The sequence below is a fragment of the Trichomycterus rosablanca genome, chromosome 18 (genome assembly GCF_030014385.1).
Source record: "Trichomycterus rosablanca isolate fTriRos1 chromosome 18, fTriRos1.hap1, whole genome shotgun sequence".
Taxonomy (NCBI): Eukaryota; Metazoa; Chordata; class Actinopteri; order Siluriformes; family Trichomycteridae; genus Trichomycterus; species Trichomycterus rosablanca.
Genome location: NC_086005.1, coordinates 1,044,162 through 1,068,973, shown reverse-complemented (window position 1 = coordinate 1,068,973; position 24,812 = coordinate 1,044,162). Strand labels below are relative to the sequence as shown.

The 24,812-nt window shown below is 37.2% G+C and overlaps 1 protein-coding gene across 1 annotated transcript; it reads right to left on the bottom strand.

The window, feature by feature from the left end:
- Nucleotides 1-6,017: 6,017 nt before the first annotated feature.
- On the bottom strand, nucleotides 6,018-13,640 carry LOC134332855 (adhesion G-protein coupled receptor F1-like). Its single transcript, XM_063014688.1, has 5 exons — nucleotides 13,520-13,640; nucleotides 11,937-12,118; nucleotides 11,648-11,818; nucleotides 8,106-8,715; nucleotides 6,018-6,034 (listed from the first exon to the last, which is right to left on the bottom strand). Exons 1-5 carry the CDS (start codon nucleotides 13,638-13,640, stop codon nucleotides 6,018-6,020), a joined length of 1,101 nt encoding a protein of 366 aa, XP_062870758.1.
- Nucleotides 13,641-24,812: the final 11,172 nt, after the last annotated feature.

Here is a 24,812-nt window from a genome sequence, read left to right as displayed (position 1 = left end):
ACAAGCTTCACCTGCACCAGTGTTTCTGAGATATTTAAGACCTCCTGTGAATCCACCAAGCTCAGATGAATGTGCAAAAGGGCGACAAATATCAGGTAATAATTTGGTGTTCGGCCTGTAAAATAAAAAAGAAAACAGCAGGTTAAATATTTACATTTAAAAAATCATTCAATTAAACTGATTCACACACTTGTCCATGCGCTTGTTTTTAACATCTTAAACCGTGAGCATTAATATATTTCATTAATAGTTGCTGGTATGTTTGTGGAGTTTGAACTGCCTTAAACTACTAAAAATAGTAACAGTACTACAAATCTGTTATGTCTCAGATAAATTGTGTTAAAGGACTTTATTTCACTTATTGAATGAATACATTGGAACCTTGGATTTGTAAAATCATGTTTCTACAATGTCCAGTTCCAAAATGTACCAAAATGTAGAACCACTGATGTGTAACTCATTGTTTTAGACTACATCAGTTTATATAAAACATTAAGCGATATGAAATGTAAATATTATATGAGGTATTAAATTAATATATACCGACAATGAGTGCACAGAGTTTATTTGAAGGTCTATCAGTGCTATTGTTGACCCAAAAGCTTGGTTATAACACAAGCTACATTAAGCTTCACATGGAGACTCTTGGCTTTGTCACAAACACAATAATGCCGTTGATCTTACTGAGACTGATAAGCTCTCATAATGACGCCTGATCCACCTTAAAAAAGGTTACGAGTGTTAAACTTCAAGTAAAGCAGAAAGAGTCTGAAAATAAATATTTATAAAAAGACACATAATGCTGAACCACAAAAATAAACTAATGTCTAAAATATATAACTTGCCTTTTTTGTCCATGATGCTTCTGATGATGTGATGATGTTTCTGTAAGATGCCCTGAAACACAGATTACACAGTTTTAATTTACTTTTTACATGAACTCCACGTTACCAACTTCCTTGTGTTATAAATTAATATAACTCACACAATAAAACTGAACCAGACCCCGTTATATAAACAGTGTAAAATTTGCACCTGATGGAATAGAAATCTTACCTTAGTTTTAATCAGTCCAAGTTCATCTCACTTATGATGATCAGATCATTTGCAGCCTCGGCTAATAAATCTAGAATGTAGTGAGATAATAACGTCATTACAAGCTCACTTAACCAGTTTGCTTTTCTCATCTGTTTGTTTACTGATTGTGTGTGATTAGCAATTGGAAAATGATCATTACAACAACACATCCACACTTGTGACAATAGGCTTGACCCAAAATAACTGCCTGACTGATCTTAATACAAAAGATCTTTGGGTAAAGGTGCGGTTACAGAGAAAGCTATGAGAATCTGAACATGAACATGAGTTCTTGGGTATGTCTGTACAAGCTTGGCACACCTGTTTTTGGGCATTTTCTCCAATTCTTCTCTGCAGATCTTCTCAAGCTCAGTCAGGTCGGATGGGCAGCGTCTGTCATTTTTAGGTCAATGTTCAATTTGATTCATGTGCCTTTTAGTGAGGAGTGGCTTCTATCTGGCCATTCTACCATAAAGGCCTGATTGGTGGAGTGTGTTAGCAATGGTTGACCTACTGGATGGTTGTCCTATCTCCACAAGGGAACACTGGAGCTCTGCCTTAGTGACCATTGGGTTCTTGGTCACCTCTCTGACCGAGGTCCTTCTTCCCCGATTACTCGGTTTGGTCGGGCGGCCAGATCTAGGGAGGGTTCTGGTGGTTCCAAACTTCTTCCATTGTCGAATAATGGAGATTACTGTGCTTTTTGGGACCTTCGATGCTGCCAAAAATTTTTGTGCCTTGACACAATCCGGTCTCGGAGGTCTAAAGACAATTCCTTTGACTTCATTGCTTGGTTTCTGCTCTGATATGCACCGTCAACTGTGAGACCTTTTATAGACAAGTGTGTGCCATTCCAAATTATGTTCAATCAACTGAATTGACCACAGGTGGTCTCCAATGAAGTTGTAGAAGCATCTCGAGGATGAACAGTGTAAACTGGACGCACCTGAGCTCAATTTTGAGCGTCATAGCAAAGGGTGTGAATACTTATGTACCTATTATGTTTAAATGTTTACATTTTTTTTATATTTGCAAAAATGTCTGAAAACATGTTTTCACTTTGTCATTATGGGCTATTTCATGTAGATTTTTAAAAAGAAAACAATACTCAAATTGGATTTTAAATACTGTATGTCTGTAACATAACAAAATGTGGAAAAAGTGAAGGGGTGTGAATACTTTCTGATGGCACTGTATCTACAAACTACAGACTTAAAACAGGACAGAACCTTTCAGTAATCAAAATGAGGCAGAGGATTAAGGTTTTTTAAGCCAAATATTCTTAATGACACATATGATGTATTATTACTGGAAGGTGCGTCACATTTAAATCTATATAAAGTATAGGAATCAGGAAATAATAACCGTTCTATTACTCATACAGAACCCAACCCACAATTACAGTAAAACTGTTCTTCATCTACCAGTAAATAAATGATATACCTTGTTATCATAGTGCATTATAGCACATAATCAGAGGTGTACTTTACTGTGTGTAAAGGAGGCAAATTCAGTATTATCCTTTTAAATAGTATTTACTAGTTAGAGCACTAGTTATGGTGTTGGTACACACTATGTACTAGATATACAGTGTTAGTCTATCATTGTGTTATTAGACTTTATCACAGATCTGTTGATTTGTCTGGTCTCCTATAAACATTGTATTATTTTTTGTCGATCCTGCTTTCAATAAATGAAACGACTGTTCTTTTTATTTATTTTTTAATAATGTAATTCAAATAAAGGCATGTAGCAAAATGAACAGAGATTAAAATCTAAAACAATTCATGTCCATTTTAATACCATAACTTCACTGTTTTCCTGATTTGGTTGTGAAAGTGACGTCAGTTTAGAAATCTGAATTGCTTTATTTATTAGGTGTCACCTTCTCACAGAGCTCATCATTTTTTAAATAAAAGCCTGCAGAGATTCTCTGATCGATTTAGGTTACGAGACTGTCAGACACCAAAAGTGGCAGAAAAAGTATGCTTATAAAGGTATGAAGATGTTGAGGATCACTGAAACAACTCTAACAACGTTATCACTTATCTCCAAACAGACTTAAAACAGGACAAAACCTTTCAGGAATCAAAATGAGGCAGAGGATTAAAAATCAACGTGTGTATATACTGTATATTTATCAAGCAAAATATTCTAAATGACACATAAAGCACACAAATGACCACAACAATACTAATCTATGCAACATGTAGCAAAATATAAAAGAACCACCTCATTGCTCAGCTATTTAAATCATCATCCTGCCACCTCGGAAGCCCTTTCAGTCCTGGCAGGAGTTCAACTGATCAGGAAAAATCCTGGTCCACTCTGCAGATGAGCTTCAGCCAAAGCCAGGGGTTCTAAAGTGTGTGAAAACAGGTTTTATAAGTAACATTTGTGCCAATTTGAAAAAAAAACGAAAAAAAAAACAAACAAAAAAACAAATAGGTTTAATAAGGGGGTCAGGATTACCCTTACCTCTCAAGTGAGTAGAAAAACAAGTTTCCTAAACAGGTTAGGATGAGGTAACAGACAGTACAGTCATCATATTCTGTCATGCTTCAATGACTATCGTCCCGTAGCACTCACGCCTATCATCATGAAGTGCTTCGAGAAACTAGTCATGAGGCATATTAAGACCCTACTGCCTCCCACCATGGACCCACTGCAGTTTGCGTACCGTCCTAACCGCTCAACGGACGACGCCATATCCACTACACTTCACCTGGCTTCTACACACCTGGACAGAAAGAACACTTACGTCAGGATGCTGTTCATAGACTTTAGCTCAGCATTCAACACCATCATTCCTCAGCATCTAATTGGAAAGCTGAGCACGCTGGGCCTGAACACCTCTCCCTGCAACTGGATCCTGGATTTCTTGACTGGAAGACCTCAGTCCGTCCGGATCGGTAAGAACACCTCCAGCACCACCACACTGAGCACCGGCGCTTCCCAAGGCTGTGTGCTCAGTCCACTGCTGTTTACTCTGCTTACGCACGACTGTACAGCAATGCACAGCTCGAATTCCATCGTTAAGTTTGCAGACGACACAACTGTGGTGGGACTCATCAGCAACAACGATGAGTCAGCGTACAGAGAGGAGATACAACATCTAACGGACTGGTGCCAAGTCAACAACCTGTCTCTGAACGTGGATAAAACCAAAGAGATGGTCATTGACTTTAGAAAGACACTAAGGGACCACTCCCCACTGCACATCGACGGCTCATCTGTTGAGATCGTCAAGAGCACCAAATTTCTCGGTGTTCATCTGGAGGAGAATCTCACCTGGACCCTCAACACCAGTTCTATCACCAAGAAAGCCCAGCAGCGTCTCTACTTTTTGAGAAGACTGAGGAAAGCTCATCTGCCACCCCCCATTCTCACCACGTTCTACAGAGGAACAATCGAGAGCGTCCTGAGCGGCTGCATCACTGTCTGGTTCGGAAATTGTACTGCGTCGGACCGCAGGACCCTCCAGCGAGTAGTGAGGACAGCTGAAAAGATCATCGGGGTCGCTCTTCCATCTCTCACGGACATTTTTAACACCCGCTGCATCCGCAAAGCTCTCAGCATTGTGGACGATCCAACCCATCCATCACATGGACCTTTTACTCTGCTCCCGTCTGGGAGACGATACCGCAGCATCCGGACTAACACAACCAGACTGTGTAACAGTTTTATCCCACAAGCAATCAGACTCCTCAACTCAGTACTGTAACAATTTCCTCCGGAAATTTTCTGCTGCCACACACTGAACTGTATTGACTATGTTACTTGCATTTTTTTGCACACCTCCTGGAACTGCACAAGTAATTTCTGCACCTCACTTGTATTTTTGCACCTTATTTACTTTTTAGGCACCTTATCTGCATTGCCAATTTTACGCTGCTAATGTACAACATGTCACTACCTCATGAACCATTGTACCATCTATTCACCATCATGTACTAACACTTGTCTTTAGTCCTGTCTTCTAATTACTTGTTTAGATTAGGGATAATTAGGAATATCTTTTGTAGTTATTTATTATAGGATTTTTTGTATTTATTGTTGTATTTACAGTGTTTTGTATTGTCTTGCACTTTTTGTACCGTGTTACACCGTGATCCTAGAGGAACGCTGTTTCGTTTCAATATGTACTTGTATGTAGCTGAAATGACAATAAAACCTCTCTGTCTCTCTCTCTCTCTCTCTGACTCTGATATTTTAATATAGAGGGTTACACAATAAAGAGCATCCTGTATAAAACTGTGTCATAATCAAGTATATAGACCAGAATAATTCACTGTGGCAAAAACACCTAAATACATGAGCAGCTGACAGCAAAATAGTATTATCTAAATTAATATTTGTACATACATTTCCTTTCTGTATCAACACATTTGCAGCTATAACAGTTTTAGTGAGAAACAAAACAACTGAATGTTTTTGTGACAAAAGGTCTCAGATCACCTTCTAGAGGCCCAAACTAGTGAAAGTTTTCTGTTTGAAGGTTGACAGAAGTTATGTGGGCATGGCACCATTTGGAAATTGCGTCTAAAGTTTTATTGGCTAGACCTGCCAAAAAGCCTGCCCTCTGTCAGAGCGAGCAAAAGGTCGTACCCAGTTAGAACAAAAAAGAAAAGAAGAAAAAAAGGAACTTCAGTTACAGAGAAGTTGAGGCCTGGAAGAAAGAAGCTGCTGCAATCTGCCTACAGACCAGCTCAATTATCAGCAGGTGTTTTTAACAAAGATCCCAGACTGGTTTTAAGATGCTGTGATAGAGATTGAGAGTGAGGTCAAATAAATTGTGGAAGCTTGTGGTGCCTCATTTTGTTGATAAATGAAGTGTTATGGCCTAGTCTAGGTTAGACTGCTACACTGTTTGAGAGATGGTAAAATAAGGGAGTAAGTTTAACCAAGTGTATTTACAATTCTGTGACACAAAACAACCTTCAAGAGTGACCCAGGCCTAAATAACAAACAAAACAAACACTGTCTAATATACCCACAAACTATCTTCCCTAACCAAAAGAAAAATCAAAATAAAAAGCAAAGTACTTCCCTACCACCTTAACTAACATAAACAGAGACAAAACACAGATTACTAGTGATGTCACACTTGAATCTGAAACTTCGAGACAACACGCGTTGCTTCGAATCACCGTGTCGATGCTTGATTCGTTCTACAATGATCACGTAACCAATGACGTCTTCAGGGAAAGATTCGAAGCAGCAAATACTGGTGCACGCTTCGAGGGTCGTTCGAATTAAAGACATTAAAAAAGATACTGATACACAGAAAAATAGCGAGTGAGACCAGTGAGAAAAAGAGGCCGTTCTGAAGTGTGCCTTATCAAAATATGTTCTGAGTGTATTATTCAGAATATATTACTGTTTAATGTCTTCTAATAAAATAAATTACATTATTCAGCCATCAAAGTATTCCGCCAAACCATGAATGTACAGTATGTACACCTCAGCAATGACATTTTGAAGACATGCACAACAAACAATTTAGTTGTATCAGTTGCTTTTATTTAAACATTGAAGGTCATGTTTTTAATGCACTGGAACCCAGTTTTAAAAGCTGTACCACCAGATACACAATGGACTTTGAGGTTTTGGCCACCAGGTGCTGCTAATGTGCACTGTGTTATGAAGCTTCGAGTAATGAACCTCCTTTCAATACAGTTAGGAGGAAAGCTTCAGTGCTTCAGAAAGCTTCATTTTGCCATCACTACAGATTACAAACAACATATACAGTGGAAACTTGACTTACGAGTGACCCAATTTACGAATTTTCTGAGATACGAGCTGTCACTTGGTCGATTTTTTGCTTGTGATACGAGCCGAGATCTGAGTTACGAGCGAGCGAGCTTACGCCACCAAAATACTGCCTAAATAAACCTTGAAGTGTTGCAAGGCAAGAAGAAGAGCTAAAGCCTCTTTCTCAATGGTACTATAAGCAAGTTGGTGTTTGACAAATTTACGGGAGAAATAACAATTAGGAGGATTAATCTGGCGATTGTGCTCCTGCAATAGGACAGCGCCGGCACCTGTTTTGCTGGCATCCACTTCCATTTTAAACAGCTTATCGAAATCAGGTGTGGCGAGAACAGGGAAACTAATTAATGGAGCCTTCAAGGAATCAAAAGCGGATTGACAAGCAGAGGACCAGACGGATGGGAAATTCTTACGTAACAGGTTAGTAAGAGGCAACACCTGATGAAGAAGACATTGGCTGCGCCAGGGACACCTAGACATTTATATTGCTTAGGAAATGAGATGTGAGTCTTTGGCTGTAGGGCTGTTACAGTGGTGGTGATTTACACACAATATGAGCCTTCCATCTTCTAACTTCTGCCATGCTGCTGGATCGAGAGTGTAGACCTACCGTCCATACCTACCCTTCTGACACCTCTGTGTTTAGCTCAGCTGGCGAGACGTGCAGCAACGCTGTAGATACGCAGATCAAAAATACTTTACTTGGTAATAATGAATCTGATACTGATTTAAATCTGACTTGTTTATTTTCCCCCATAACCCCACACCTTACACAGACATCATAAACACACACCAAATCAGTAATTATAATATATAATATTGGCCTCCCATACATGTAGATTAACACGGCAAGTCAACCCTTGTAAACTGTGTTACCCAAAAGAGGAAAATACTTTAGCTTAGCACCGGCTCTGCATCCATGGTATCTGGGTCTTAGTTCCTCTGGTATGAGATGTACGATGCCGGCATTCCATCTCATCCTCAAAGAGAGTAGTTGTTCCCTTAAATAAATGCAATATCTGCAGTCCTCTTGTAAAGATAGTAGATCCATATTAAAAGATCGACTCATATCGTCCAGTACACACAAGAAATAGCAACACAGACAAAAAAAAAACACTGACGGAGCTACTGGAGAAGCTGCTCCCGACAGCGCCTGAGAGGGTTGAACATGGGGTCGAATATTTAATTTCTTCTTACATATTTTTAAATAAGAAATATAATGATGAGGAAACAAAACAAGAGGGCAATTGAAATGCCAGTGTTATTAGATGAGGCATTAGTGGATGGCGACAGGATTGAAAAAGAGGTCGTGTGATCGCACTCACATGTAACCGATCCGTTCTGATACTGTATTAGTTTACATCCAGTCGAGTCCCATCCTCCAGTGTTATTCAAGAGACTGAAGTTCCAGAAGACACACTGAGGGTTTCCCAGCGTCGTATTTTTGACAGTGTATTTAAGAGAGATGTTATTAATTTTTGGCTGAGTTTGGACCACAACAACATCTCCATTAATCCTGGTGCCATTGAGACTACAGTCTGTGCAGGTCTGGGTTCTAACAGGTAAAATATTACCAAAAGCTGATAAGACTATAATGGTGATAAAAGTATTTTCCTTGATGTTTGGTATATTTATGTGGGTAGTTAAATTTTTACCGATGTTCTCAGAAAGGGATTTATTGGTGTTTTTTCTTTCTATATAGGTAGAGGTTGTTGAACTGTTAAAGCTCTGATCTGAGAGTCTGCTTCCAAAATCCTCAATAGACTTCAGAAGATCAGAACTGGTGTGTTTGGTTGTACTGTTCTTGTTTATTTCCTCCCATTGCTTCTGTGCTGATCCAAGAACATCCACTGTGTTTAGAAAATCCTAAATAGAAATTTCAGAGCACATGTAAGCAATCTTATTTAGTAAGTGAGCCGTTACCATTTATTACTGTACTGTGGTGTGATAAAGTAACTGCCCCCATTAATGCATGTTTATCACACAGAATTATTTCAGGTCATTAAATACAATCAAAACAATAATTCAGTTTACCAAACATAACTAGTGAGCAAATTAAGCTAATAAAATACAACCCCAAATCAGGAAAAAGTTGGAAAAATTAAAAATGATTAAAATGTTTAAAAACAATGAACCTCAAAGAAAGATTGGAAGGGATTTGCATGTTCTCCCTCTACAGAGCAGAAAATCATTAAACCATTAAAGGAATCAGGAGGAATTTCAGTGTGTAAAGGTGGAGGGTGCAGCTTAATCTGAACGCTCGTGATCTTCCATCCCTCAGACGCCATCAAGAACCTCCACTCAACACTAGCTGATATAACCACATGGGTGAGGGATTAGTTTATCAAACCTTTATCAACTCTACAATACAGAGTTACTGCACAAATGATACTTAAAACTTTACTGTGCAAAATGAAGTCTCATGTTAACCATGTCCAGAAGCGGCATCCACTTCTCTGGGCTCAGAGGCATCTAGGATGGACCATCACACAGTGGAAACGTGTATTGTGGTCAGATGAATCAGCATTCCCGGTCTTTTTTGATGTGTCAGTGCTCTTGGCAAAGTTAATTTACACTCTGTGATGCAGCATTAATACAGAAAAGTACGTTGAGATCTTAGAGCAACATGTGCTGCCTTCAACACGTCGTCTTTTCCAGGGACGTCCAGCATTTTTCAACAAGACAATGCAAATCCACCTGCTGCACACATTACGAAGGCGTGGCTGTGGAAGAAGAGGGTACGGGTACTGGACTGGCCTGCCTGCAGTCCTGATCTGTCCCCAATAGAGAACGTGTGGAGAATTTTGAAACAATGACGACCCCCCGTACTGCTGCACATCTTAAGACGTGTTTGCAGGAAGAACGAGACAAAATAAAAGCTGAAACACTAAATCACTCGCTCTCCTCGGTGCCAAAACCTCTTTTAAGTGGTGAAAAGGAACGACAATATTAAAGTGGTAAATGCTTTACTGTCCCAACTTTTATTGGAATGTGTTGCAGGCCTGAAATGCAGGAATGGATGTTTATTTATTTAAGTTGAGCAGATAAAACATGAAATATCTCAGGTTCATCCTGTCTGACATGAAATTAAAGGCAGGAAGTCACAACAGATTAAAAAACTCCAACTAGATGCAGGAAATGCTAGTGTTAGCTTTGGTTTATGGCCATGACTCAATAATATGAAACACATGACAAATGGGATTCATGGGGGGGTAAGAATAAAAAAAAAAAAGTGTGCTTGTCTGACAAGTGATCTCTTGAACTCTTTCACCCACATAGAAAAACTTCTTAAGAAGAATCTGTTTATAAGCAATGACTGACTGGGTCAGTTGAAGATTTGTTTGTTCTTTTCCTGGTTTTGGAAAAGTTCTGTTAAGAAGAGTGGATGTTGAATTGGGAGGGGGTGGCTCGGTGGCTCGGTGGCTCGGTGGGTAGCACTCTTGCCTCGCAGCAAGAAGATCCTGGGTTTGATCCCTAGGCAGTCCTTTCTGTGTGGAGTTTGCATGTTCTCCCCGTGTCTGCGTGGGTTTCCTCCTGGAGCTCCGGTTTCCTCCCACAGTCCAAAAACATGCAGTCAGGTTAATTGGAGACACTGTATTGCCTTACAGGTGAATATATGTGTGTGTGTGTGTGTGTGTGTGCCCCGTCTAGGGTGTTACTGTGTGCCTTGCGCCCATTGAAAAGCTGAGATAGGCTTCAGCCCCCATTTCCTCCTCAACCCTAATTGGATAAGCGGTTAAGAAAGTGAGTGAGTGAATTAGGAAGTGTAGGTGTAGTTTAGTTGTAGTATTAGCTGTTATGTTGTTTTCCATTTGGATTCCCAATTAAAATTTGATACTCATATAAAGAAATTATCCAAAAATATTAAAACTAACTTAAACTGCTTTTGAATGATAAGACCTTGCATTTCACTGAAGGCTGCAAAGATGTACTGTATGTGCATGCTATGATTCTATCGCATACAGTATGTCATATTGTGCAACTCTATGGGGTCAAGCTTCTCAAACAACAATCAAACCTATAATGTCATTATATAAACAGGCGTTAAAAGTGATGGATCGGAAATCAATGAGATGGCATCATTGTGAAATTCTAAAAAGATACAACTTGGTGAGTTTTGATAATTTTATAAAATTCTCTATCCTAAAGCTCGTCTTTAAGTGTGTGAATAATCTTGCACCAAAAATATTGTGCCAGTTCATTACAAAGCAGGAAAACAAAGGAGTGACAACCAGGGGAGAAGTAAGTGGCAACTGTAGAATGCCGGTCTATAGAACAACTTTTGGTCAGTCATCTTTTACAGTTAAAGGTGGAATTTATTACCTTCAGAAATCAAAACTCAAAATGAATTAAAAGTTTTTAATATAAATTTAAAGCAATGGTTTAAACATGTGAACACCCTGTAAGTATTAATTGATAAACAGATATAAAGATGGACTCATCATAAATGGAATTGCTCAAATCAGTATGTTGTTTTATGTATTTTATGTATTTACGTTTTGTACTTTTTTGTTATAAAAGCCTAAGCACGGACTGGGGCTGCACATTAGCGTATGCTAGAAGCCTCTTATACAATACATCTGGTGCATTTTATTTAACAATGTTTATTTGTATTGTCCCTGTTAAATAAACTATTAAAATAAAATAAAAATACAGGTGTTGGATAATTTAATGCAAACTGTGTTGCATTTTTATAATATCTAAAACAACTGGAACAGGTCTGATTCTCATTTTACACCATTATATAATGAACACAGTTATATAAAACCAGAAGCAGATGGAACTTGAGTAAACTTACCAGCATGGTGGCTTCATTAACTAAGATGGTTTGAGAGACGTTGGCAATTTGCTTAAGAATGTCGACGATGGTTAATATGGTCGCTTGCGAGTTTTGGATCACAGAAGAATTCATCTGAGTAACTTCACTAAGGTTCGCCACAAATGTAGGGATGTCAGTAGCCACTAAATTCTTCAGAGAAAAAACAGGTATAAATCACTAACAAACAAAACTCACATTATTTATATTAAATCATTTTCTGTAAGGTTTGATAAAAGATAAAAGAATACTCGCTATAAAATGAGATTACCTGAGATTCAGTTTTCAGATTTTCAACAACTTGCAGGACACAGTTGTCTTCTATCACCTCCCACTGTTTTGTTGAGTTACACTGAGCTGTTTGATAGCCGACCTTGCCGACACCACAGTCAGCAGTGCGCTTGGTTCCCAGAGATCCAACTCCAAATGTACCATCAGAACAGTCAACACTTGCTAAAAAACAACGTAACAAAATTTACAAAAATGGAGCTGCTCTTTTTTGGAGAAATACAGGCTGCATATGTTTAACCCACAGTGGAGTTTGCAAGTGGGAGCATCATATATGGAGATGTTTCTCTGCAAACAGTCCTGCACATCACATACCACTGAATGAAACATGAATGGAGCAGATGAACTGGGACGTGTTATAAGAAGAATTTTCTCTGATTGGCCGGGAAACTGAAGCTCATTATTTTAACAACAAACCCAAACATGAAGCCACCAAAACTCAAGAGTGGTAACAAAAAAGAATGATGTGGCTTGTATGACCTAGTCAATCTCCTGAATATTTCATTCCACAGTTTGTAAATTATCAGTCCATTAATGGAACTGTTGTTACCTTGGTGAACTAAAAATGGGGGTAAAATATGGTGATATTTTACAGATTATACAGGTGTTGCTTATGGCTATAAGTTGATATTATTATCAAACTACTACAATCTAGTTCAAAAATAAACTGCTGTATATTCTAGAAGGGTGGCAGGAGCAGGCAAATTACATTATTTATCAGAACACCTAAATATATATATACTGATCAGCCATAACATTAAAACCACCTCCTTGTTTCTACACTCACTGTTAATTTCATCAGCTCCACTTACCATATAGAAGCACTTTGTAGTTGTACAATTACTGACTGTAGTCCATCTGTTTCTCTGCATGCTTTGTTAACCTGCATTCACCCTGTTCTCCAATGGTCAGGTGGTGGTGTGTTAGCGTGTGTTGTGCTGGTATGAGTGGATCAGACGCAGCAGCGCTGCTGGAGTTTTTAAATACCGTGTCCACTCACTGTCCACTCTATTAGACACTCCTACCTAGTCGGTCCACCTTGTAGATGTAAAGTCAGAGACGATCGCTCATCTATTGCTGCTGTTTGAGTCGGTCATCTTGTAGACCTTCATCAGTCGTCACAGGGCGCTGCCCACGGGGCACTGTTGGCTGGATATTTTTGGTTGGTGGACTATTGTCAGTCCAGCAGTGACAGTGAGGTGTTTAAAAACTCCAGCAGCGCTGCTGTGTCTGATCCACTCATACCAGCACATTACACACTAACACACCACCACCATGTCAGTGTCACTGCAGTGCTGAGAATCATCCACCACCTAAATAATACCTGCTCTGTGGGGGTCCTGTGGGGGTCCTGACCATTGAAGAACAGGGTGAAAGGGGGTAACAAAGCATGCAGAGAAACAGATGGACTACAGTCAGTAATTGTAGAACTACAAAGTGCTTCTAGACGGTAAGTGTTATATATTACATATATTCTTGCATGGAAGAGGTGAAGGTAAAAGAAGTCCACATGGAGGAACCGGAAGTCGCAATCGAGTAATGAAATGGAATAAAATAAAGAATCACCTTTTTGTGTTGTAATTTTGATCTTGTTTGATCTGTTAAAACTTCCACTGGCAGCTGGATTGAGTTGGCACGAGACTTCAACTGGATCTGGTGTGGCACCTTGGCACCTCTGTTCGTTCATCTTATATTCACATGAAATGCAGCTTTGTGCTGTAAATGCAATAAACCACCATCATTTATTTATTTAAATAACATGTTTTTTAACATATTGAATTAACCCACAAATCCTTGTGCACTATTTGGTCAAAAGTAAGTGGACACCTGACCATGAGCTTCATTCCAAACCCATTATAATGGAGTTGCCTCCTCCGCCTCACTTTGCAGCTCTTAAAGCCTCCACTGTTTTAGAAAAGGATGTTGGAGTGTGTCTGTGGAGGTTTGTGCTTCTTTAGTCCTATGAGCATTTGTAAGGTCAGGTGCTGGTGTTGAACAAGAAACCCCGGCTCACAATTGACATTTCAATTAATTCCAAAGGTGATAATTTGGGTTGGTGTCGGTGCTTTGTTTAGGCAAATAGAATTTATTTACAACTTCACAACTCATCAATGTCTTTATAGATCTTTTTGTGCACAGGGACACAGTCATGCTAAAAACAGAAGAGGCTCTGCTTTAAAAAACCATGAAACTGGAGACATACCTACAGGTCTGACTAAAGTCAATAATTAGGAGGGGTGTCCAAATACTTTTGGCCATATAGGGCTTTAAATGGTAAATGAAAGTATGTTTAAATGATTTATTGCTTTTGTCACCCCTAATGAAAAGGTTGTGTGTATGACCTGCTGAATTGTTGGTACAACCCGAGTTGCTCCATTCCACTGTATAACCGTCCTGAACGCAGCATTGCAGAGAGACGGTCGTAACATCACAGGAAATCACCTTCTCATTGCTCACTTGGATTTCAGGATATGGTCGGACTGTAATTCTCTGCCAGACCACATAGGGCATCGAGTTCTCATATGTTGAGCAGGAATATTCACCTAAGAAAGAACCAAAATAAAAGAGAAATAAAAGTCAACAATTTTTCATTCATTATCTGACAGTATAAGGTCACGTGCTTGTTTATGTTTTCCTCCTGACCTAGACTACTATTCCATGTACGTTTTAATGGATGCAGTCAAACTATTCCTATTTATATGGATACAAAGTGTTAATTATAGCGATATGGAGTCGATCCCAAGTTAAATTTAGAGAAATTATAGACTACTGGTATCACAGTGTCTGTTTTTATATATATAGTTCTCATTTCATAAAAAAGGTCTGGAATAACAGCATTTTCTACTATTAAAATAGAAAAGCATGATTGTTCCACACTAACAAATAACAACAAAAAATTACAACTAGAATATTACTAACTTACCACTGTCAGTAGATGTAACGTTGTTGATGTTGTAGGTTTCATTTGTACTCGATATCTTTTGCCCATTTAGAGTCCAGGTTATGATTTTATTTGTTGGGGTGTTACACTTCAGGTTTAGATTTTCTCCAGGATAAATGTGGACATCATTAAACTCTGACTTATACAGTCCACCATACACTGAAATCCAGAAACATGCACAACATTTACACACCTGTCATTTAATAAATCAAACCATTTGTGGTGTAAAGGAGCAGCGAGTTAGTCCACTGGACTGTAAAACCAAACTGAAGAGTAAAAGTAGTTCAAAATACTGTCTGTGTGTGTGTGTGTGTGTGTGTATATGTATGTGTGTGTGTGTAATATGATGTTTAGATGTGACTTGTGATACAAGAACAATAATAAAACTGAACTTACCACTCTGAGTGAATGAATCACTGTTTACATTCAAGTTGTCTGTAGTGAGATTACTAGCGAGTTCCACATTTGCTGAAGTTAAATTAAGTTTATCACCTGATGCTTTAATATTGTAGTTTACAATCACACTGCCGGGCCTGTTAAACACACACACGTCATATTAACACTGATCATTCACCCATTGAAGTGTTGTCTTGTGTATGTTGTGTCTCATTCGTCCCTGTGCACAACCGTTATGAGCAGCGTGGCTTTAACCATCACACCACACCAGCTCACAGATAAAATAATAAATATTTAACATGAAATGATGTAATAAATGATTTTTACCTAAAACCTGTTACTGTTGTAGAGCCCAAGTATCCTGGTACAGCTGAGTAACTGTTATTGATCTATAAACATAAGTACATAAATATATCAGTTACATTCACAGAGTTTTGTTTTATTTCTGTAATCAAAAGTATAAAATTTTATTACTGATGCTGCGTATAATAATAATAATAACAATAGTATTAATGATGATGATGATGAATGTAACACTTACTCTTTTCTCAATTGTTTCTTTATATTTTTTGTACATTTCACTTGTAGTGTTGGAGAGGGTAACATCAAAAACCTGGTTTATTTTCATTGAATAACTTAAGACATAGATGCCTGTAAAAAGAGTAAAGTAGATTATATAAACACTAGATCAAATATGTAAATGATATAAAATATTTATTATATAGTATACATTATATATAAAACTAAGTAACTGACTTTTTGGTGCTGTAATGGTTGACCGAAATATCATTGAGCTCTCTATGCTATGTAGCCTCATATAGATTATAAAATGAAAACTTAATCATGGAAAAATACATTTTAAAATGTTTTAAAGGCGTACCTGTGATTGAGGGTGTTGAAGCTGTTGTGGTGGCTTCAGTTGATGTTGTTGAAGCTGTTGTGGTGGCTTCAGTGTTTACTGTATTGGTTGTGTTTCCTGTAGTGGTCAAAAAAATACATTAACAACTCTAACCCAGTGGCTAAATATTTAGTGGATTCAGAAGGTATTTGGACCCCTTGACTTTGCACACTTCAGTGTGTAGAGGATTTGCAATTCCAGTTTGAAATTTCCCTGCCACTTACACTCCTGTACTGACCATGGAGAGCCTCAAACTATAGATTACAGCCTGCATTTATTTACCTCTAGTGGTGGAGTCTCACAGAGAGACGTATCTCTAATGGAGAGTCATGCTCTGTTCTCTGTGAATCGTCCACCACTTTTAATCAGGCATCTAAACAGTAGAGGTCATGTGTGCTTAATGGACCACTGCACCACCCATGCACCTTATTGTTCATAGCAGATGTCAGATTGGATGGAGAGGATCTTCACAGATGTTAGATGAGGTTTAAGTTTGGGCTTTGACTTGACCACTCAAGGACATAGAGAGAATCGCTCAGAAGCCACTGCATTGTTTTTTTGTCAGTTGTAAAGTTTAACTGTTGCATTAGTTTGATCTTGTTTGCACCTGGAGGTTTTCTTCAAGTAATTTCTCAAATTTGGCTGCTGTTATCCATTTCTCAATTTTTACTTGTCTCCCTGCCACTGTAAAGCACTCCTATAACTGTTTTTTACATGTTGTTTAGCTGGCACATAAACCTCCTAAATAAATTAATTGTTTAAAAATATTAATTAACAAAACGTGCATCATGCCAGTGATTTTTTAAATATAAGATAATATTGATGAATGTGTAATAAACACCCAGTAAGAACTCTTCATATAAACTGTTACTTATGATGTTTATATTGGAATTTTTATTTACCTGCTCGTTTCTGTCTTATGTGAGGATGCAGCCCATCTGTGCAGGTAAACTAAACAGTAAATTAAATAAACCATATTAAAAGCTACATATTTACATAGGTAAATAAGCTGTAAACTGAATAAAAATGAGGTGTTTTAGTTTGGTTTAAGCAAATATCTAACAACGTTATTATTATTATTATTATTATTATTATCATCAGCAAACAGTCAAACAGGACAGAAGCTTTCAGGAAACAAAATGATGTCAAGGATTAAGGTTCAACATGTATATATACTGTATATTTATTAACAAGCAAGCAAAACACTATAAATGACACACAAATGACCATAACAATACTAATCTATGCAACACAAAGCAAAATAACCAAAAGAACCACCTCACCATTCAGCTACTTAAATCATCATACTGACAAACTTCAGACAAACTGGGGGGAGCTCAACTATGCGAAAACAGGTTTTATATGTAACATCTGTGTCAATATGTAAAAAACAGGTTTCATTTCAAAAGAGCATCTTGTATAAAAACTGTTTCAAATCAGGTATACATTTCAGTATAATTCACTGTGGCAACACCTAAATATGGGTGCAGCAGTCTCCCAGGTCGGTTCCCATGTAAGGCACCAGTTAGCAGTGGATGTGGCAGAAACAACTAAACTCAATCATTATGAGAGGTGTCCACATATTCTTGGCCAAAAAAGCATATATAACATCACTGGGTAATATAAAAATACTTTTCTGATTTGGGGTTATAAAAATATTCCTATTATCTGCTTGCAAATACCCGGTGAGGTGTTGTGTAGTGTTGAATGATTACTGGGAGGTGCAGCATGTTCAAATCTATTTACAGTAAAACAAATAATATGAAGACGTTACAAAAACAAGGAATCAGGAAATACAAAACAAGAATAACCTCGAGGTACCAGGTTCAGAAAATAATAGCTGTTCTATTACTCATACAGAACCCAACCCTCAATTACAGTAAAACTGTTCTACATTTACCAGTAATTATCATCATAAAGGTAGTAATTGTAGTGCATTATAGCACATAATCAGAGGTGTAAAATAAACAAGAAATGACGAGCAGAAAAAACTGCTCATTTTACTGTGTGTAAAGGAGGCACAATTGATTAGTTTAGGTTAGGGAGGTTAAAAAAATATTAGCTTTACCTGTACCAAAGTTTTTGAGACCTCTTGTGAATCCACCAAGCTCATACAGATGTGCAAAAGGGCGACAAATATCAGGTAATAATTTGGTGTTTGGCCTGTAAAATAAAAAAGAAAACAGCAGGTTAAATATTTACATTAAAAATTACAATAATCATTCAATTAAACTGATTTGGACACTTCACCATGTGCTTATTTTTACATCCTTCTCTTAAACCGTGAGCATTAATATATTGCATTAATAGTTGCTGGTGTGTTTGTGGAGGTTCAACTGCCTTAAACTACTAAAAATAATAAGCATACTTCAACTTTGTTATGTCTCAGATAAATTACTGAGAACTTACTGAGAAATAAAGAACTTTATTTCACTTACTGAATGAATAAATTGCCATCTTGGATTTGTAAAATCATGTTTCGGTAACACTTTACAATACGTGTACATAACTAAGCATATACTAACACTTAACTACCAGTGTATTAACAATAAGTTATAACTAATAATTAGTGCATCATGAATTAATGATGAAATAATGATATGTATACATGAACAAATTAATGAGTGACATATGAATAGCCATGAATAAAGCCATCTGTTAACTATTAACATATTATTAACTAATGCTGTTAACTAATTAATTACTTACTGTATTAATTAACATTCTTTCAGTAATGCACAATAAAATTGTATATGCAGAGACTATTTAAATTAGACACTGTTAATATATTATATTTATATATACAGTGTATCACAAAAGTGAGTACACCCCTCACATTTCTGCAGATATTTAAGTATATCTTTTCATGGGACAACACTGACAAAATGACACTTTGACACAATGAAAAGTAGTCTGTGTGCAGCTTATATAACAGTATAAATTTATTCTTCCCTCAAAATAACTCAATATACAGCCATTAATGTCTAAACCACCGGCAACAAAAGTGAGTACACCCCTTAGTGAAAGTTCCTGAAGTGTCAATATTTTGTGTGGCCACCATTATTTCCCAGAACTGCCTTAACTCTCCTGGGCATGGAGTTTACCAGAGCTTCACAGGTTGCCACTGGAATGCTTTTCCACTCCTCCATGACGACATCACGGAGCTGGCGGATATTCGAGACTTTGCGCTCCTCCACCTTCCACTTGAGGATGCCCCAAAGATGTTCTATTGGGTTTAGGTCTGGAGACATGCTTGGCCAGTCTATCACCTTTACCCTCAGCCTCTTCAATAAAGCAGTGGTCGTCTTAGAGGTGTGTTTGGGGTCATTATCATGCTGGAACACTGCCCTGCGACCCAGTTTCCGGAGGGAGGGGATCATGCTCTGCTTCAGTATTTCACAGTACATATTGGAGTTCATGTGTCCCTCAATGAAATGTAACTCCCCAACACCTGCTGCACTCATGCAGCCCCAGACCATGGCATTCCCACCACCATGCTTGACTGTAGGCATGACACACTTATCTTTGTACTCCTCACCTGATTGCCGCCACACATGCTTGAGACCATCTGAACCAAACAAATTAATCTTGGTCTCATCAGATTATAGGACATGGTTCCAGTAATCCATGTCCTTTGTTGACATGTCTTCAGCAAACTGTTTGCGGGCTTTCTTGTGTAGAGACTTCAGAAGAGGCTTCCTTCTGGGGTGACAGCCATGCAGACCAATTTGATGTAGTGTGCGGCGTATGGTCTGAGCACTGACAGGCTGACCCCCCACCTTTTCAATCTCTGCAGCAATGCTGACAGCACTCCTGCGCCTATCTTTCAAAGACAGCAGTTGGATGTGACGCTGAGCACGTGCACTCAGCTTCTTTGGACGACCAACGCGAGGTCTGTTCTGAGTGGACCCTGCTCTTTTAAAACGCTGGATGATCTTGGCCACTGTGCTGCAGCTCAGTTTCAGGGTGTTGGCAATCTTCTTGTAGCCTTGGCCATCTTCATGTAGCGCAACAATTCGTCTTTTAAGATCCTCAGAGAGTTCTTTGCCATGAGGTGCCATGTTGGAACTTTCAGTGACCAGTATGAGAGAGTGTGAGAGCTGTACTACTAAATGGAACACACCTGCTCCCTATGCACACCTGAGACCTAGTAACACTAACAAATCACATGACATTTTGGAGGGAAAATGACAAGCAGTGCTCAATTTGGACATTTAGGGGTGTAGTCTCTTAGGGGTGTACTCACTTTTGTTGCCGGTGGTTTAGACATTAATGGCTGTATATTGAGTTATTTTGAGGGAAGAATAAATTTACACTGTTATATAAGCTGCACACAGACTACTTTTCATTGTGTCAAAGTGTCATTTTGTCAGTGTTGTCCCATGAAAAGATATACTTAAATATCTGCAGAAATGTGAGGGGTGTACTCACTTTTGTGATACACTGTACATGTATATCGGTCAAATTATTTTCCTGTAGTTATCAGGTCTTGAACAACAGCTGTAGTTGGTGTTTTTGAGAAGGTAAATGGAATCAGTATTCCACAGTTTTCTTGTCCTTTATGTTTCACACACAACACTGAATAAAGCTGACACTATTTTTTGAATGGTAGACCATTCTGAACACACCTGTGGCCTATCCTGTGACTTGTGACATGACATGTTAATATATATATATATATATATATATATATATATATATATATATATACAGTATATGCTAATGTAATTTAAGTAATGTAATAATTTCGTATGAAAAAGTTTTAAAACTAGAAATGTTTAGGTAAAGTAAACTCGTTTCATGCGCATTTCAGTCTGCACTTTGCAGTGCGCATGTGCAAAGAAGCAACGCAGGAGAACTTGTCAAACGCAGGTTTCCTTAGTCGCAACTGCTTTTCATATGCCAATATTTTAGTCTAAAGCAATAACTGCCAGAAATTAAAATTCGAACATTAAACAATTAGCTTGCTAGCTGACATGTCACACAGCCTCAACATAACAACACATTTTTGACAAAATTGTTGACCTGGCTCATTTTTATTGACAAATTAAGTGATAATTTGATGTGTTTATTTAAAATGTAGTTAGTGTTTCTCTAGTCAGACGACAGGACGAGTATGAATTGTAATGAAATGTGATTCATTACTAATCACTAATCTCTGCACTACAATTCTGATGTTTATAACCGTGTTGCTTTAGTCTGACAGACTCGCTATACACAATAAGAGAACGGCTGGCTGTGCTTTGTGATTATGGTTATATTTACTGGTTGCCAGGTCGGCAACATTTTCAGTCAGCTTTTAAATATACTTCAAATTTGACTCTATGCACATACTGCAACATGTCTACAAACATCAGAGACACAATAATGCGAATAAAGAATCTCACTGTACTGTAAACATGCATATGTATAAATGACAAATTCATTCCATCTGCCCTAGATTATCCAGATCCTTTACAGTATTTTTGTCTGCAGGACTCAGATGCTGTTACAGATTTCTTGCAGACTCCTGTTGGGATAATAACTGTTATAACTGAAGACAGTCAGCAACCAGGTCCAAATACTCTGCACCTTGAGCCATCCAGCACTGGTATCATACTGGAATGTAATATCATTATGGATGGCATTGCAAGTCACACTCACTCTATTTGCTTGACTTGTGGACAAATACATTAAACATGATTGAACATTTGTGCTTGTTAAACTGTGCCAAATTAAGTAATATTTTGATTGTCTTAAATGTGGATGTTTTATTTGTGTAATTAATAATAACTCTTTAATGTTATTTACATGTTACATGTATATTCTGTTTAAAGTAGGAACTTAAGTACACTTTAATGGTAGACATTAAGTAACCATAATTTGAAAATAAGTGTTATATTTACTTAACTTTTTCAATGCAACCTGTTTCCTGGATTTCTTTAAGTAAGATCAACTTAGCACATTTTACAGTGTAGAGATGTTTTTGTATAATTTTAAATGTTATAAGTATAAGTATATGCTAAAGACAAAGTAAAACATAGTCTGCAATGCTGGTTTGATCAGTTTGTTTCTTATTATCTCATATTTTATGTAGCAAAAAAAGGTTAGGAAATTTTAGTAGATGAACTTCAAAAGATATGCAACTTATTAGCAGGCATTTCACTCATTTTAAAGTTACCCCCTACTTAATTAATGATTTATTAATATATACATATGATTAGTAAATGTATATGTATGTCATGACTTTACTTGGTGGGGCACATCATCATGAATTCTTGCTGAATGTAGACAAATTTCATGATGCATAGATACATTAACTAATGATGTGCAAATATGTAGTTAATTAATAAATGGATAGTTTATTTAAAAATTGAAATTTGAATCATAAAACAGTGCACCAAACCAAAATATCCAGTCAACAATGGATGGGCTATAGCCTCTAACTATAGCATAACAGCAAGGTGGAGCTGCAAGGTAGATATGGCTAATAAAATGGCAGGTAAGTGTACACTACAACATCTCAGCAATGCTGTTTTGCCAGAAACATTCATGTCGTTGCAACACACATTAACATGTCACTACCAGGATAGGCCACAGGTGTGTTCAGAATGGTCTACCATCTGAAAAATTGTTGGTCAGTGATGGGTTATGTATAGCATTTTTTCCATGCATTTCCCAGCTTTATTCAGTGTTGTGTGTGAAACATAAAGGACAAGAAAACTGTGGAATACTGATTCCATTTACCTTCTCAAAAACACCAACTACAGCTGTTGTTCACGACCTGATAACTACAGGTATATAATTTGACCGATATACATGTACAGGTATATATAAATATAATATATTAACAGTGTCTGATTTAAATAGTCTCTGCATATACAATTTATTATGCATTACTGAAAGAATGTTAATTAATACAGTAAGTAATTAATTAGTTAACAGCATTAGTTAATAATATGTTAATAGTTAACAGATGGCTTTATTAATGGCTATTCATATGTCACTCATTCATTTGTTAATGTATACACATCATTAAGTAGTTAAGTGTTAGTATATGCTTAGTTGTGTACACGTATTGTAAAGTGTTACCCATGTAATGTCCAGTTCAAGTTCTACCAAAATATTGAATCACTGATGTTTAACTCATTGTTTCAGACTACATCAGTCATAATAAAAACAGTAAGCAAAATGAAATGTGAATATTATATCAGGTATAAACTTAACAGTAATGACAATTAGTGCTATTGTTGACCCAAAAGCTTGGTTATAACACAAGCTACATTAAGCTTCACAAGCTTCACAGACTCTTGGCTTTGTCACAAACACAATAATGCTGTTGATCTTACTGAGCCTGATAAGCTCTCATAATGACGCCTGATCCACCTTACAAAAGGTTACGAGTGTTAAACTTCAAGTAAAGCAGAACGATTCTGTAAATAAACATGTTTATAAAAAGACACATAATGCTGAAATTATATAACTTGCCTTTTCTGTCCATGATGCTTCTGATGATGTGATGTGTTTCTGATGAAGAGTGTCTGTAAGATGCCCTGAAACACAGATTACACTGTTTTAATTTACTTTTAACTCTGACCAACTTCCCTGTGTTATATATTAATATAAATCACATAATAAAACAGTTTGTTATACAAACAGTATGATAAAACCTGATGGAATAGAAATCTTACCTTAGTATCACTCAGTCCAAGTTCATCTCACTTATGATTAGCAGGTTGTTTGCAGCCACGGCTAATAAATCTAGTACGTAGTGAGATAATAATGCCATAGTATTACACGCTCACTTAACCAGTTTCTTTTCTCTTTGTTTATCTGTGTGGAATTAGCAATTAGAAAATGCTAACCACAACACATAGCTAAAATTCCTACTTTGACAGTAGGCTTAACCTAAAATAACTGCCTGTTCTTAATACAAAAGATGTTTGGGAAAAGGTGCAGTTACAGAGAAAGGTATGAGAAGCTAAATATGAACATAATTAAATGTTCCAGATGATAAACAGCAAGATTATTTTCTTGTAACTTTATGTGACTGAATTGTTGAAGTGAAGTTTTTCTCTCAGTATTTTGATAGATTAGCTCTGTTAGAGTTTTTACTCTAGAATTGAACCTGGAATCATTAAAATAAGGGTACACCTAAAATTATTATTATTATGGTTATTATTATTGGTATTATCATTAATACAAAAAAATCATCATCATATACACTGTATACAGGTGCTGGTCATAAAATTAGAATATCATGAAAAAGTTGATTTATTTCAGTAATTCCATTCAAAAATGAAACTTGTATATTATATTCATTCATTACACACAGACTGATTGTTTCAAATGTTTATTTCTTTTAATGTTGATGATTATAACTGACAACCAATGAAAACCCCAAATTCAATATCTCAGAACATTAGAATATTACTTAAGACCAATACAAAAAAAGGATTTTTAGAAATGTTGGCCAATTGAAAAGTATGAAGATGAAAAGTATGAGCATGTACAGCACTCAATACTTAGTTGGGGCTCCTTTTGCCTGGATTACTGCAGCAATGCGGCGTGGCATGGAGTCTATCAGTCTGTGGCACTGCTCAGGTGTTATGAGAGCCCAGGTTGCTCTAATAGTGGCCTTCAGC

What these genes read in the sequence shown, in the direction of transcription:
- LOC134332855 (XM_063014688.1), bottom strand. Translation starts at nt 13,640, where the DNA reads ATGAACGAACAGAGGTGCCAAGGTGCCACACCAGATCCAGTTGAAGTC. An exon ending in CAAAATTACAACACAAAAAG is followed by an intron (nt 12,119 to 13,519) that starts GTGATTCTTTAT and finishes GTTGTTTTTTAG; the next exon opens with CAAGTGTTGACTGTTCTGAT. An exon ending in ATCTGAAAACTGAATCTCAG is followed by an intron (nt 11,819 to 11,936) that starts GTAATCTCATTT and finishes TTTTCTCTGAAG; the next exon opens with AATTTAGTGGCTACTGACAT.